This window comes from Macrobrachium rosenbergii, chromosome 7 (assembly GCF_040412425.1).
Source record: "Macrobrachium rosenbergii isolate ZJJX-2024 chromosome 7, ASM4041242v1, whole genome shotgun sequence".
Lineage (NCBI taxonomy): Eukaryota > Metazoa > Arthropoda > Malacostraca > Decapoda > Palaemonidae > Macrobrachium > Macrobrachium rosenbergii.
The window spans coordinates 14,081,266-14,097,395 of NC_089747.1; the positions used below are offsets into that span (position 1 = coordinate 14,081,266).

A 16,130-nucleotide genomic window follows, 5' to 3' on the forward strand; every position below is an offset into this window, starting at 1 on the left:
TTATTGGTATGCATATTTTGCATAGTTTTTTTTTTTTTTTTTTTCAAATAAGGTTTGTGTGTGCGTATGTGAAAGAAAGAGAGAGAGAGAGAAGAGAGAGAGAGAGAGAGAGAGAGAGAGAGAGAGAGAGAGAGAAATGGGGGATGAATATATATATATAAATATATATAAATATATATATATATATATATATATATATATATATATATATATATATATATATATATATATATATATATATATATATATATATATATATATATGAGAGATATATAGAGATTTGAGATATATTATTATTTATTTACATATATATATATATATGTAAATTAAATAATGCATACACCTCTCTGGAGAGTCTCTCTTATTTAATTTACTCGTATATATATATATATATATATATATATATATATATATATATATATATATATATATATATATATATATAATTATATATTCCCAGGTGTTATATCTGTATATAACTATAACATGAGGAAGGGTATATGCTGCCAGATTATATATTATAGAGAGTATTCATCCTCTTCATTTTTTTTACCTTTCGTTGGGAAGGTTTGTTTGAGGAATTAAGTTCACTAAATGTCCCGTGGGACATAAAGTGGACTTATTATCAACTAAAATTCCTTCGGTAACATATATGAAAATATATTATTTCCGATTATAGAGTGAATTGATATTAAAGGACGTTTGTAGCTTTCATGATTGTATATGAATCACGGTGATGTGGATAAATAGTCATCTTATGGCTACGTGCGACAAACGCACTACACGGTCAACATGGCAGAGGGGGACCCGGATTTCCAACTCTCCAAACGCAAAACACCTGGAGTTCGACGGGTGAGTTGATGGGAGATGATATTCACTTATACCTCTTGTGGCCGACTGCGTTAGTGCGTCCCTGTAGTCCTGATTCCTGTCCGTCGCTGGTTCGACCTCACGGACGGTGGACTTATTATCAACTAAAAATTCCCTTCGGTAACATATATGAAAATATATTATTTCGAACCCGGAGTAGAGTGAATTGAAACCATATTAAGAGAGGCCTGTGGTTTACGTCGTTTGTAGCTCCAATTCATTTATTGTATATGAATCACTATGATAGTGATAAATAGTCATATACTTCATGATTGTATATAAATATATAAAAATATATATATATATATATATATATATATATATATATATAGATTTGTATATATATATATATATATATATATATATATATATATATATATATATATATATATATAATGTATGCATGTGTGTATTGTTATGAAAGTGAATGAATATACATCAGACATACTTTTATTTCAAGTACACTTTTTATATCCAGTGTGATTCCCCACGACGGATTAAAAAGAGCAAGTGGCAGTAGTTGAACGTGAATAGCGTACTATAAACAAGCCCCCAATAGGTTTACGCTGTCATTCGAGCAAATGAAGCATCGCCGTCACGAGGAATTAAGGTGGGCTTTATTGGTCTTTCCGGACATGTTTATTATGACGTGCGTGGTTTCAGGACGCCGTGTTTATGCCGTGCTCTCTGCCATTACGTCACGTTTTTGGTGCCCGGAATGATCTGCCGGGGTCGTTCGGCTGCCTCTCCAAGACCTAAAAAGGTGCAAATGCTTTTGCCCTCCGAAATGTGTGGGTTTTGAAACAATCGCATTTGCCTGAAAGGCGCCATTTTGACTATAGCCTGATTAGTTGGGGTGGGGAGAGGCGGGCAGAATTACTGTTCATGTCGTGTACCCTCGCTGGTTCTTTTGTTAGGAGACCTGAGGCCGAGACCTGTGGACTTGAGCCTGTGTTGTGAGAAATTCATTGTGGCTCTGTTGACCTCGTAGCAAATTAGTTGATTAGTGGTTTCGATTTGAGGCCAGCTCATTATCAGCACATGAGGCTAACAGTTCTCTCTTCTGGCATTAAAAGAAAATCTTGGAAAACAGAATAGTTTATATACGTACATGTTTATGTATGTGTATATGTATTTAAATATATATATGTATATACATATATATATATATATTTAAATATATATACACATACATAAACATATATGTATATAAACTATTCACATTTTCCAAGATTTTCTTTTAATGGGTAGAAGGAGGGAACTGTTAGCCTCATGTACTTGATAATGGGTACGAGCCTATAGAGTTGAAAAACCACTATATATATATATATATATATATATATATATATATATATATATATATATATATATATATATATATATATATATATATATATATATATTTATATGTACATACACACCTATTTGTGTAATTATATATTTAAATATATATATGTATATATATTATACATTTATATATATATATATATATATATATATATATATATATATATATAGAGAGAGAGAGAGAGAGAGAGAGAGAGAGAGAGAGAGAGAGAGAGAGAGAGAGAGAGAGAGAGCTAGCTTATGATACAATCGATACAGTCATTGCAGAGAGTGTTGATGACGTATGTTATAAGTAATAAGTTGGCGAAAACTCTTAATGTTTTTTTATGATGAAAGCAAAACTTGTATGTCAATGTTCGAAGTAAATGCCACAGAAGGATTAGTTTAGTGTAAAAGTGGCCCAGAAACAAAGGTATGTTTTGGTTCCATAGCTGTTCAATATACCTAAGGATAAAGTGATGCGAGAATTCACTGAAAGGACAGCAGATGTGGTTGTAACGTTCTGGGATAGGAAAAGGAGTCGTGAATGCAATCTGGAACTTTTGATGATTGCAGATGATACATTATACATTGGGAATAGTGAAGAGAAACTGCTGAATCTAGTGAAAGAATTTGAAAGTGGTTGAAATAATAGATAGCTGAGAGTAGGTGCAAGACAGAGGTGAATGCCAAGTTTGGATAAGGGAGTTGGCGTACTGTTGATATGCAAGACAGTGGTGAATGCCAAGTTTGGATAAGGGAGTTTGGCGTACTGTTGATGAGCTTTCTGTGTATGTATACGGAGTGACTAATGTGGCGAAAGTTGCTTGTACAAACACTTCATTCTGAATTATTCAAAAGTTCAGGTATGAATGTGGAAGTGACTGTTGTTTATTTTTTTCTTTATATTATTATGTTAGGGGAGCCGTCTTAATGTTGATATAGTATATATATATATATATATATATATATATATATATATATATATATATATATATATATATATGTGTGTGTGTGTGTGTGTGTGTTTGTATGTTTGTGTGTACACACAAGTTCATCATATGTAAACACCGAAGTTATTTCATATACCAATATCTAAACATAGACTGCTGTATCTTCAAGAGGAAGGCTAGATTAATCTCTTTGAAGTGTGAATGTTGTAATAATGAGGGAAAGGGGGCTGAGGAGATGCTTCTACAGCTTAGAGCTTAGAGCATAGAACTAGAAAAAGAGAAATGGTGGTATATATGTTTAAATACATTAATGGGAAACAGTCGTATACAGGTAAAAGGTAAAAGTGATGGTAATTTAGACTTAAAGAAGATATACGAAAGAACAGGAAACTTGGCTTCATTGAAAGAGATGGGATAACCCAATGGCATCTATCCGTAGACTGTAAAATATTGGGCTCCGTAATTTAAAACACGTACTCAGCTTTTAATTGTGTTCAGGTAACGATTGCTACTTTTGAAGGTTAACTTTTTCATAATTTTTTTTTCGCCAGAACTTGGAAACCAATTCATTCAGGGAAGTCGTTTTTTTTAAACAAAAGATTTATTCCAGATGTTTGAAACGTGTAGTTCGTTGATTGTATAAGAATCTTTTTAGAGTTGTTACATGAAAGGTTATTAACACAGTGAACTAGGGATAGTGTAGTGGATCTCTCTCTCTCTCTCTCTCTCTCTCTCTCTCTCTCTCTCTCCAGTTAAATGAAACTTAGGTTCCCTGATGCTGAAATTATGACTGCATTTTCATCTCGGAAAAATTCCGGGGGCAATTTCCTTTCCAGTAGGATTAGAAGTTTCTCTGAGCAAGTATCTTGCAGGATTTTCGCCTCGTGTTTACATCTTCACTAGCCTCTTGATAATGATAATACTAATTATATTGATTGGAGGATGATACCTTTTAAAGGTTTGAAATAGATAAGGTTTTACAAAAGATACTAAAATGGGAAGGGACTGAACATTCACAAAAGGTTTGCATACCTTCTGGTGGACCATATTGTGATGAATATTTGTTTATTCAAGAGAGACCGGGAGAATAGGCTAGGGGAAAGGGCGTTTACTGTCAGAAGCACTGGTAGGAAGCTGGAGATATTGCCCAGGAAAATAGTGTTGACTTTGTGCCGGAATTGGTAGAGCGAAAGGCCATTGATATCCTTGATTGCTTATTGCTCAGATTGGTTTTAAAATTGATAATCTGGGAGTTCAGGAGTGCGTGCAAGGTAGATGTGACTGTCTAAAGATTGTACTTTGAAGAGATTACTGTGTAGAATTATTAAGCGGGTATCCATCCATAGTTCGTTTGTTAGAGAATGAATGTAATAGTGACTGTTAACTTGTTTATCTTTGAAACCGCCACCTTTTACGTGACATAAGTATTCCATTGACCTATATATCAAATAGATTTAATGAATTATTTTGATGACCATATAATTAAATCGTAATCGGTGACTTTTCAGCATTGTCTAACTGCCGGTCAGGGGTGGAAGGTATGAAATACTTTTACTTTTTGAGCGATGCTCCTTGGCATGTTGTTTAATATTAGTGTCGAACAGCATAGTAGGGTCGCCTAACGAAGATCATGTTATTTTTAATCGTGTTGAATTTTTCTTTCATGAATGTCTCTCTGTCGCTCTTGCTTATTGTATTGACGCCTGAATTTAGGATTTTTGGTGCAGTAATTGTAACCGCTTTGCTTGGAAGCTCGGCAAGTGATGTAATGTGCTGTTGCTTACTGGTATGCGCTAAGTTCTTTATTTTATTTATATTTGTTGAGGACGTGTATCGATATCCGGAAAACAGCAGGAAGCACAGTATTCCATGATGTAAAAATTATGACACTGTATCTAAAATTTCCTTTGAAAAATAGCTATAGTCCCATGTCTTACAGAATCACAGGTTGAAATAAATTATTAATAAAATAAAGGTAGTCGTGCATATTTTACTGAGAAAGTTTTTTTTTTTTCACTGTTTATGCAGACCACGACTTTAATGCTGTTGGTGTATCTTTACACGCTAAGAAGTGTTTACTTGTATTATGTGTAGTAGTTTTAGGTATGAAAGTCCTTAATTTTAAACGCTTTTGCAACCCCCCCCCCTCCCCGTCTCCCATCATTTGCAGTAGACAGCCATTTGTGTATGTTTGTATGTATGTATGTAGATATATATATATATGTGTATATGTGTGTGTATATATATAACTGGTTGTTACCATTCAAGATTTTTTGTCTGTTATCAAGCATAGCATACACAACCCTTCCCGATTTATCGCGATTTTTTTTCTGATGGCGTTGTTGCGCAAGGTGGTTTTCACCTGGGGCAGGCAGGTGTTACGGCGGCAAAAAATGGGACGTTATGTATTCAGGGGACAGGTGGGGGAGTGAAATGGAAAGAGGTAGAAGATAAGAAAATGATGAGAGTGCGTTTCACCTGCGCCTCATCTGATAAGATGGCAGGTCTCGTATGCGAGAATCTTTTTGTTGCTGGGCCGTACGTAAAATGGAAAGTTTTCTAAAGCTGGTTATTTTAGAAAATAATACTAAGCGTTCTCATCTTAGGTAGAACTGGAAAGTCTTTAAGAATAGATTAATTAGAAATAATAATGATGATGATAATACTAATAATAATATAATGCAGATAATAATAATACTGATAATTTTTATAACCTTTTTCACTCATTCACTTGGTTAGCTTGGCATTGCAGGCATCATCATAACCCATTACCTCCCAAACAAGTGTCCTATGTTCTGTTGCAAATATTAACAGTTTTAATTTATTTGTTCATTTTTAACAATGCAGAGATGTTAGTCCTCTATCAACCCTGTTCTTTTTAATAATTTTCCAAGACTACGTTGATTATGCGGCGGAACTTTTAAATATGTCACCCTTTCGTTCTCAGCCCTGAATGTTTGGTGATGAGATTGCGAGTCATGTGATGTACAAGATACTTTTTATATATTTTCAGTTCTTAGAATTACCCAGACAGGCTATAGATATTCTCCATGCTTTAGATTTTTCAAAACATATAATCTCATATCTTTCAATGGGATGAATTTTTGTAATTATTTCTGCTATTCCTTTCTTTTCTTGCACGTTTCATCCAAGCCTGCGCTTAGATGAAGGTTGTCTTTACATCGGCTCGTACATTAAAGAAACTATCTATTAATGTTTGCTGCGTAAGCTACAAGCAGATTGCCTCGTAGAATATTTATGCTGGAAGAACTACAGACGACTGTAAGGGGTTTATTTTTTTCTTCAAGATATTTACCTTTGATGAGATGGTTATGAGTCTTCGAGGGAATATGCTTTTGCCGTTTGTTTTGGTAATTTACACATGCCTGAAGTTTGTTGACTAGATCATTCTGTACGGTTGAATAATGCAATTTTAGGTGAAGGTAGACGTGGCCATAATCGCTTAGGGAGTTCGAGTTCCTATGGATCGCTAACATACAGTATATATATATATATATATATATATATATATATATATATATATATATATATATATATACTGTATATACTGTATATATATAATTCATATGTATATATAGATGTACATATACATATATATATACCTATATATAAACATCTGAAGAACAACTAAATATATGAAAACAAAAATAGTCTCCAAAACTAGAACATTGTAAGAATAATATATATATATATTATATATAATATATATATATATATATATATATATATATATATATATATATATATATATATATATATATATATATATATGTATATTATCGAAAAAATATTTCAAAATATAGGTAGGCCAGCACCCCATCGTCACACATCTTGACTGCGCCGTTCGCAATATCGCGGAGGAGTCAAAGGGGGAAGCAAGAACTCTTTTGCAAGCAACTTGCCTGCCAGTGCTTTCCGTATGATGTCAAGACTCCCATGAAGGAATTGCAGTGTGCCCTCGGACGGTCAGTCTGTCAGACGCTTTGCAACCTCGCCTTGTTGACCGCCTTTCCTTTCACCCCCCTCCGTCTTCCTCTCCCGTCCACTCCTCCGCTTTCTCCTCCTCCTCCCCCCAGCAAGCAAACCCCCCACATCCCATATACATATTGCATTGTGGCTGTGGCGTTGATCCTTTCCGTTTTCTGCAGTGTTTGTAGACACCCTCTCTCTCTCTCTCTCTCTCTCTCTCTCTCTCTCTTGCTTTTATATATATATATATATATATATATATATATATATATATATATATATATATATATATATATATATATATGTTTGTGTGTGCGTATGTATGTACAGTATCTATATATGTATGTATGTATATATGTAAATAGAAATATATATCTGTGTATGTACGTATATATACATATATTCTATATAATCCCAGTAATAATTCAGCGGTTAGGGCGCTCGACTTACTAGCGAGGAGAGCTGGATCCGATTCCTGACTGAGTCGGACTTGGTTTAATCGTAGTCAGTTAAAACTATTAATGTTGTATGCAGATGAAAAGTAAAAGGAAATAGCTGTTACGATTAACATTTGTTGCACCCTCAGGGGTAAACTTCTCGGTGCTGAAAAACTGCATATGTATTATGCACGCTAGTAAAAACATACTCGAGAATGTCTACATACTTGCATTCTGTCAAGAATGTCTACATACTTTCATTCTGTCATTGTTAAACTACTATTTTATGAAGTAAGGGGAAGCTGTTGTTATTCACTGAACAGATTTCTCTTTTATTTTGTTCTCGTTATGGTCTTATGAAACAGTTGTAATTATTTATACATTAATTCTCATATACTTCATTTTAGTGTTTATCCAAAGAGTAATTTCATTCGTAAGCGTCTGTGACATGTTTTCCCGTGAATGGAAAATACCCTCATTCTCCTTTCTTCTAATGTCCCTCCTCTTCCTTCCTGCCTTTTCAGCGTTACTGTGGTTTTTCTTCGTCACTCTCTCCCCCATCCATCCTCCCGCCCCCTACCCAATCCTCACCCCCTCTCTCTCCCTTCCCCTTCTCTCCAATCTTCCTCCTCGTTATGACGTTAGTTTATCCGCAGTGCGATGTAATATTGTCATCTCCCTTAACGAGGAGGGGGTGAAAAAGAAGGGAGGAAGGAAGGGAGAGGGTGGAATAAGGAGGGGAGGGGGAGGGAAGAGAATGGGGGGGGTATTATACTTTAAAATTCATTGGCGATTAACTCTTAAACCTATAGCGTCATTTCGCCCCTCCTTCGCCAAAATCTCTGTTACCAAAAAAACCTCCCTCGCTTATTACTAAGTTCGATTTTGATAAAGGATGCTTCTTGGGCCACATTTAGGGCATGAAGAACACCCTTGCACCCCCTCTCCTCATCTTAAATTCACTTCTCCTCCCCTCCACCCCTCCGATATATCTGCTCCCCTCTTTCCGAACTCCTTTCCCGCAATCCTAGATGGAAATCAGATTAGATATTAATTTTAACTTTTATAGTGTTTGCTCTTGTGTTTTGACATTCGTGTAGCGAAGGACTTTTGACATTTCTCAGTAGCGGAGGTACTATTTTGTGTATGTGTGATTCTCATTAGCTTTTTTTTTTTTTTTTTGGTTCAAGGCCAGAGGGATTGATGGTATTTCGAGCTGTTGTCAGGAAGAGTTTTATAGTTTTATTAATTCTCTCTCTCTCTCTCTCTCTCTCTCAGCTTTTCGACTGATCTGACCATGAAAATAAGAGCATTTCTCCATCTGTCTGTTTATCCAATCACTATCGTTTTTCCATCCTCCTTCCACTTAATGAGTAGACGTTGTCCAATTCATCTCTCTCTTCATTTATTTATTCGCTCACCGTGTGCTGCTGCAGCGGCCCCCTTCTTCCTTATCTTGTATTTGATTATTTATTTATTTTTATACTGCAGTGCCTGTCGGTGCCCCCGTCCGTATCTGTAGTGGTCTGTCAGTTCATTCGCTTGCTGCAGTGTCGTTAGATAGGCTCTTAACATATCCAGATCTGTTTTTGCTTATTTATATTTATATGTTTATTTCTTTTGTTCATTGCTTACTTCACCTGCCTTTAACGTTAAATTTGATATATATAGTTTTTTTTATAATTTATTATTTTTATAATGCTGTGCCTGTTCGTGTGTCCTTTCGTATCGGTTTCGATGTGTTAGTTCAGTCGTATCTGAGTCTCTTTTTTGTTAACATGTGTATCTTCTTTATCCCTTTCTATCTTTTATTGATTTATTTGCTCATTAACTTATTTCTTTTTTTATTATCACCAACAATGCCTTTATGTTGGTCCCGACATAGCTGTATTGATGAAAGACGCTAAGGGATTGTTTTTGGTAATCCACCTGCTCTTGACTTTTTTTTTTTCGGGACCCCTGCGACGAGTTTTTTCTGAATCAGAGGTGATCGTCGGAGAGAGAGAGAGAGAGAGAGAGAGAGAGAGAGAGAGAGAGAGAGAGAATTTTGGAAAACGGATACTGAGGAAGAAGAATGAGACAGTTGTAACTCTCAGGAATAATATATATATATATATATATATATATATATATATATATATATATATATATATGTATGTATGTATGTATGTATGTATGTATATATATATATATATATATATATATATATATATATATATATATATATATATATATATATATATATACATATAGATAGTTATACAGATAGATAGATATGTTTGTGTGTTTAGGTGTGTATATATATATGTGTGTTGTTTGTGTCTGTATGTGTTCAGTATGTGTGTGCGTGTGCGCGCTTGTATGTATACACTTGTGCTTTTTGTGGTCAAAATATATTTTAATAATAACTTTTTGGAGGTCTATAGACCTCTCATTTTTTCCGTAACCTTTTAACTATGTTCGCTTCCCACTGTCATTAATGACCCAATTCCGCCTGCTTCTAACCACTAAGGCTTGTTGCAAGCTTCAGTAACGCTCGGTACTTTACAAACCTACTCTCTTATCCAAGCTTATCCCGTCTCAGACCCCTTATCCACTTCTCTCCATCATCCGCTTTTCATTCGTCACTTTAACTGATTAGAGGGAGTCGATTGCCCGCCTCTCGCCTCCACACACACACACACACACACACACACACACACACACACACACACACACACAGAGACAAAAGACATGGAGGCAATCATAAATGAGACCATTTATCGTAATGACGAGTGATGCGTCTCGACGTCGTATCGACGCGCAAACGATAAATTCCAGACCGAGCCTCATTGCGTCATATGCAGCGATAATGCGTCTCCTCCTTCGTTTGCCGCTAGGCTGATCAAATGGCAGGGTTTGATATCACTTTGCGTGTATGCAATGTTCGGGAAAGTGACCTTTTGGATGTTCCATAAGCATTCGCTTTGATGTCGCCGCTCTTTCTCTCTCTCTTTCTCTCTTGACATCTGGTCTTTGTGATATATATTGACATCTGTCAGTCCTCTCTCTCTCTCTCTCTCTCTCTCTCTTGTGATATATATTGACGTCTGTCAGTCCTGACTCTGTCTCTCTCTCTCTCTCTCTTTGTGATATATATTGACATCTGTCAGTCCTCTCTCTCTCTCTCTCTCTCTCTCTCTCAGTAGTGATAAATATTAAAAACCCTCTCTCTCTCTCTCTCTCTCTCTCTCTCTCTCTCTTCCGCTTAGTAATGCATATTGAAATTAAACGCGAACGGAGGCTGCAACGTTATTCCAAGTAACGATGTCCTCTCATTATTGCTGTTGTTGTTGTTGTTGTTGTTGCTGTCGGAGCTGCTGCTGTTGTTTTGTCGAGCAATTGGTGATTGTATTACACAGTTCAGTGGAGTTAGAATAGCAATAAGATCTGCCCAATAGGGAAATTTGCCATGTAGATGTGCGTGTTTGTCGGACTGCGAGGAGGAAAGATCAATGCGGACGTCCCTTTAAACGGCTGTCTTTGTATGTTGACGTATTTGCAATGGAAAGTCTTGAATTGAGGCTTCGAGCGGTATTGCGATGATGGGGGTTTTTTGGAGGCGGCGATGGTGTGAAAAACTGAAATGATTTTTTTAGTATTGGTTAGAAAGTAAATAAGAAGGCCATGCTGAGATGACCCAGCCTAAGTTTAGAGTCAGTCATATTAACACGTGATTGTAATGGCAAGCTTTACCTTTCTTTTTTCATTTAAGCAAAAATCATCACCCCCTTCGTGGCTCTCTCTCTCTCTCTCTCTCTCTCTCTCTCTCTCTCTCTCTCTCTCTCTAGTGATGTCATGCACCTCATGCGGTGCACTGTAAGCATAACTTAAGGCTCTTTGCAACATCCCTTCGGTCCCTAGCTGCAATCGCTTTCACTCCTTTTACTGTACCTCCTTCCATATGCTCATTTTTCCATCTTACTTTCCACCCTCTTCTAAGAAGTGTTTCAACATTATTTCCAATGCTGAATGACCTCGTAGATCCCAGAGTTTGGCCTCTGGCCTAGATTTTATGTTCAAGTTCCATTAATTCCTTCCTCATAATCCAGTCCTCAGCCATCATTCCCACCCATCCATTGTTCCCATCCCAACCCCTTGCCCTCCCCAAGATAATGAATGGGCATTAAAATTGCATACTACAGCCACCTTCGAAATGGAAAATGAAGAACTTGCTTAATAATCATAAGTCATATTGTGAAGTGGCATAATGACTGAGTTTAACATAAATAATGTCTTTATAAGTCCTTATTTTCTCTTCATATGTAGATCTATTTATTTTTATCAATATTAAATCGTTCCTTTAGCAGGGGATAGGTTCGTAGAAATAGTCGGACATTGGTGAATGCCACATTCTTACTTGAACCCACACACTATATTGCTTGCAATTTCTCTCCTCTTGCACACACTGTCAACCTTTTTCATTGGTTTCATAGATTTTTTCCTCAGTGTCCTTCTCCAGTGTCCCAAGTCAGTGTTGAATCATCTGCGAACATAAACCATTCCATAAGACATTTATGGTTCCTTTTCTCGTCTTCCAACTTTGCACGTGCAGCAAAATTTAAAGTCTTTCCGCCAACTTCAAGTAATATTAAATCCATGAAGATATTCTGCTATGGAAAAATAATGCATCGCTGTCTCAGACCCTCCTGTACACCAAATTAGCTCTCCAGATATCTTTATGTAAAAAAAACTTTTAAACTCTCAAGAGTTCATCAGATTTACCTGTATACATGCTTAACACCCTCTGAAATTCGCTTTAATGATTCTGTCATTACCTTTTATAGATCCTTGCATGCCATGTACACCTCGTGCCATTCATTTTCAAACTTCTCTCATAACATTTCATTATAAATCAGAATCCTACCTTACACTGTTTTGTTTACTGTAAAAGAAAACTGTTGTGCCGGCTTTGTCCGTCCGTCCGCCCTCAGATCTTAAAAACTACTGAGGCTAGAGGGCTGCAAATTGGTATGTTAATCATCCACCCTCCAGTCATCAAACATACCAAATTGCAGCCCTCCAGCCTCAGTAGTTTTTATTTTGTTTAAGGTTAAAGTTAGCCATGATCGTGCATCTGTCAAATATATAGGACAGGCCACCACCGGGCCGTGGTTAAAGTTTCATGGGCCGCGGCTCATACAGCATTATACCGAACTACCGAAAGATAGATCTGTTTTCGATGGCCTTGATTATACGCTGTACAGAAAACTCGATTGGGCTGTAGAAACTTCGGCGCATTTTTTACTTGTTTGTGGTCGCCTTCAACACTCATATCACCTTTAATTCCATCAAATCTGACGTATTTCCATTCTTTTGGCTCGTAATTGTCCTCCATATGTCCTAAACAAAAGGTCGATGATTACCAGTTTTACCATATATTTCGCGTTTTTATCCTGACAAACCATTTACTGCATATATCGCCATAAATCGTGGATTTAAGAATGAAATAAACGCTAGGTGAGATCTCGGGCATTGCACTGGGAAGAGGTCACTCAGAACGGTTAGGCGAGATCAGTTTAAGTTTTCGGGGTAAAGGGGGGGGAGGAGCTTAAATCACTTGCTACACTTTTTCATACCCCAGCTTTACATCTTGGGCATGTTGTAATTGACCTTTTCTTTTTGTCTGCTTGTCTGACCATCTATTTTAAGTTCACAGTTTGTCTTATTTTACTGTCTGTCATTTTTTTTTTTACTTTGGCCGTAACCTTTTAACAGGACGAGATAAATACTTCATATTTGGCTTACCCACTCCACTGATGGATCAGGTTTAGAGAGTGAGGTCAATTTTTTTCGAAAAGGTCAAAGGTCAAACAGGAATTTTCCACGTTCGTTGGAGTTGTCTCACATAATTTTCGTTCTGTCACTTTTTATGTTATTACCCTCTTCCTCCTCCCGCGTACCTGTACACGATTTTCTCATTTGTTATGCAGTTGAATCTCTCTCTCTCTCTCTCTCTCTCTCTCTCTCTCTCTCTATATATATATATATATATATATATATATATATATATATATATATATATATATATATATATATATATATATATCGTTATATATTTGCTTTGGCTTATATGGAAGCATACAAAAATAGAACAAATGGACTACAAAAATTCTTTTATCTGACTCAGATTCACGAAAAACAAAAAGAGAAAGATTTCTTCCTCTCGGCACTCCAGCATCTCTATTATAATTCATGTGACGGTGGGTTGGGACATCCATTCCAGGTGTGGGCCAATCCATTTGGGAATTACCAATTTCACTTTAAATTAAGTTCTGCTCTCTCTCTCTCTCTCTCTCTCTCTCTCTCTCTCTCTCTCTCTAAGGTTTTTTCATGCTCGTGTAAAGTTGAAGCTCGATTAAGGCTTTTCAATTATAATTGTTCATTAGAGATTGATGTCACACACACACTATCACGATTAAGGCTTTATATATATATGTAATTATAATTAGTTACTGATCACTTATAAATATATATAATAATTACACGCAAACACACACATATACACACATACGCATATATATATATTTTTTTTATATATATATATATATATATATATATATATATATATATATATATCCAGTGAATTTAGAAACTGTCATAGTAGACAAAACAGGAACCATTTCCTGTTTCACATTCCTTATGTTATTTTGCATTTAAACATCATGCGATCCAGTTTGTAATAAACAATGAATATTTTTTTCAAATTATGATTTTGTTCCTTGATGGATAAATTGAATTTATATCTTTTGAATAGCTTTGAGGGGCTCATTACTTTTTATGTGTATATCCTGTTTATTATGTGTACATTCTGTTGTATATTATTTTAAGATGTTTTTTAATTGTTACATAGTTTGTTATATTATATTCTGTTCATAATGTTGGTATTCTGTTTGTATATCATTGTAAACTTCCCTTTAATTGTTGCAAACTTGGAGTAAATTTGAATACCTCTCTCTCTCTCTCTCTCTCTCTCTCTCTCTCTCTCTCTCTCTCTCTCTCTCTCTCTCTCTCTCTCTCTCTCTGATAGAAATCTAATTTAGAGTGTATTGTAACTAACATGTCATCCGTAAAATGTCTTTTGATGAACCTCTTTTGGAATCAACGAGAAACCTTTTTTTTTTTCCTTCTCTCCCTTCATTCTTTCTCTTTTATTCTGACCCCTCTTTTTTCTCTCTCTCTCTTTTTGTTTAAGCTTCTCTTATTGTGTCTTCACTGTTATCACTGAAATGTCATGTTGGCAGCCGTTATCACTGAGAGAAGGAGATAAGGGGTGGAGGGTGAAACGAATCGTTTAGAATTAGCATGATGTGATGTAAAAGTATAATCTATGCAATGCATTTATCATGCTTATATGCTATATATATATATATATATATATATATATATATATATATATATATATATATATATAAATATATATATATATATATATGTATATGTATATGTATATATAATGCATATATATATATATAGTGCATGCATGTATCTGTACATCTACGAACGTGTAAAATTTCTCGTTCTCTTTAGCTTAAAGCGTATCTTCGTGTCCCTGTCCAGTAAAATATACACAGAGGATACCATGTATCTAAAATTCTTTGTTCCTTTGATTCAAAAGCTTTCTTTTCTTACCACCTTCTGAAAGGAAAATCCGGTTCGTGCATATGAATGCCTTCATTTACGATGCAGTACTTCCTGCAAAGACCAGTGGCAGGAGACATGGATCTAGTAGTTGCACTGTAGATTATTCATCCAGTAATTCAATGAAAATTTCACAGCACATCACGATTTCATTATCACCTCGAGTCTTGTTTCTAGATAGGTGATATTTTTAGCAAGTTCTTGACATTTTTTATTACAACGTTGTATATCATTCGTGGAAGAACTGATCCTTGCCTTAGTGTATGCTTTGGCTCTTTATACACATTGTTCACCTCCTAAGAATCTCGTATTTAAACTCCCGAGAATAATTTTCAGCTTTGAAAAATGTCTTATTCCGCTCTTGCGAAACTCGTAACCATATCTCATGAAAATCTCCGTTTCATTGCCTGAAAAGTTGTTGCTTAGCTCCTAAGATTCTTTCAGCTGTTAAGACTTTTCAAGCTCCCAAGGATCTCTGTGTAGTTTCTGTTTCAGCTCCTAAATATCTGTCTCATCTCTGAGGAACCTGTTTCAGTTGCTCAGACTCTCGTCCAGAAGTATTGCGTCAAAGGAGTGCTGGGATGGAACGGGGCGGATTCCATCGACTCCCATAAATTCTTAGAGCCCGTCACCCTTCCCTGTCGTACTTGTAATTTTCACGATTGCATTAATGATGAATGGGCACATGTGTGTGCGAGAGAGCTTTCGGGACCCAGAACTGCCGTTGGATATAATATTAAGGAGCAAAGATGGCTGGTCTGAGTATTGAAGTGGGTTCTGTAATATGTATGGAGGGTTGTCGCAGGTTTTTTCGAAATGTGACGGTTATGTTGTTACTGACACGTTCGTCTTATATGGGATGTAGTGATTTTAT

General features: G+C 35.8%; 1 protein-coding gene across 5 annotated transcripts in view; it reads left to right on the forward strand.

Moving 5' to 3' along the window:
- Positions 1-16,130, forward strand: part of LOC136840144 (pseudouridylate synthase RPUSD2-like) — a 1,228,991-nt gene that overhangs the window by 937,782 nt on the left and 275,079 nt on the right. Inside the window, exon 2 of one of the 5 annotated variants that reach the window (XM_067106570.1) lies at positions 4,658-4,687. The exons of the other annotated variants lie outside the window; for them this stretch is intronic. Coding sequence (XP_066962671.1) covers positions 4,658-4,687 — 30 coding nt within the window. The remainder of the gene's footprint in view (positions 1-4,657; positions 4,688-16,130) is intronic. 5 annotated transcript variants of the gene reach the window in all.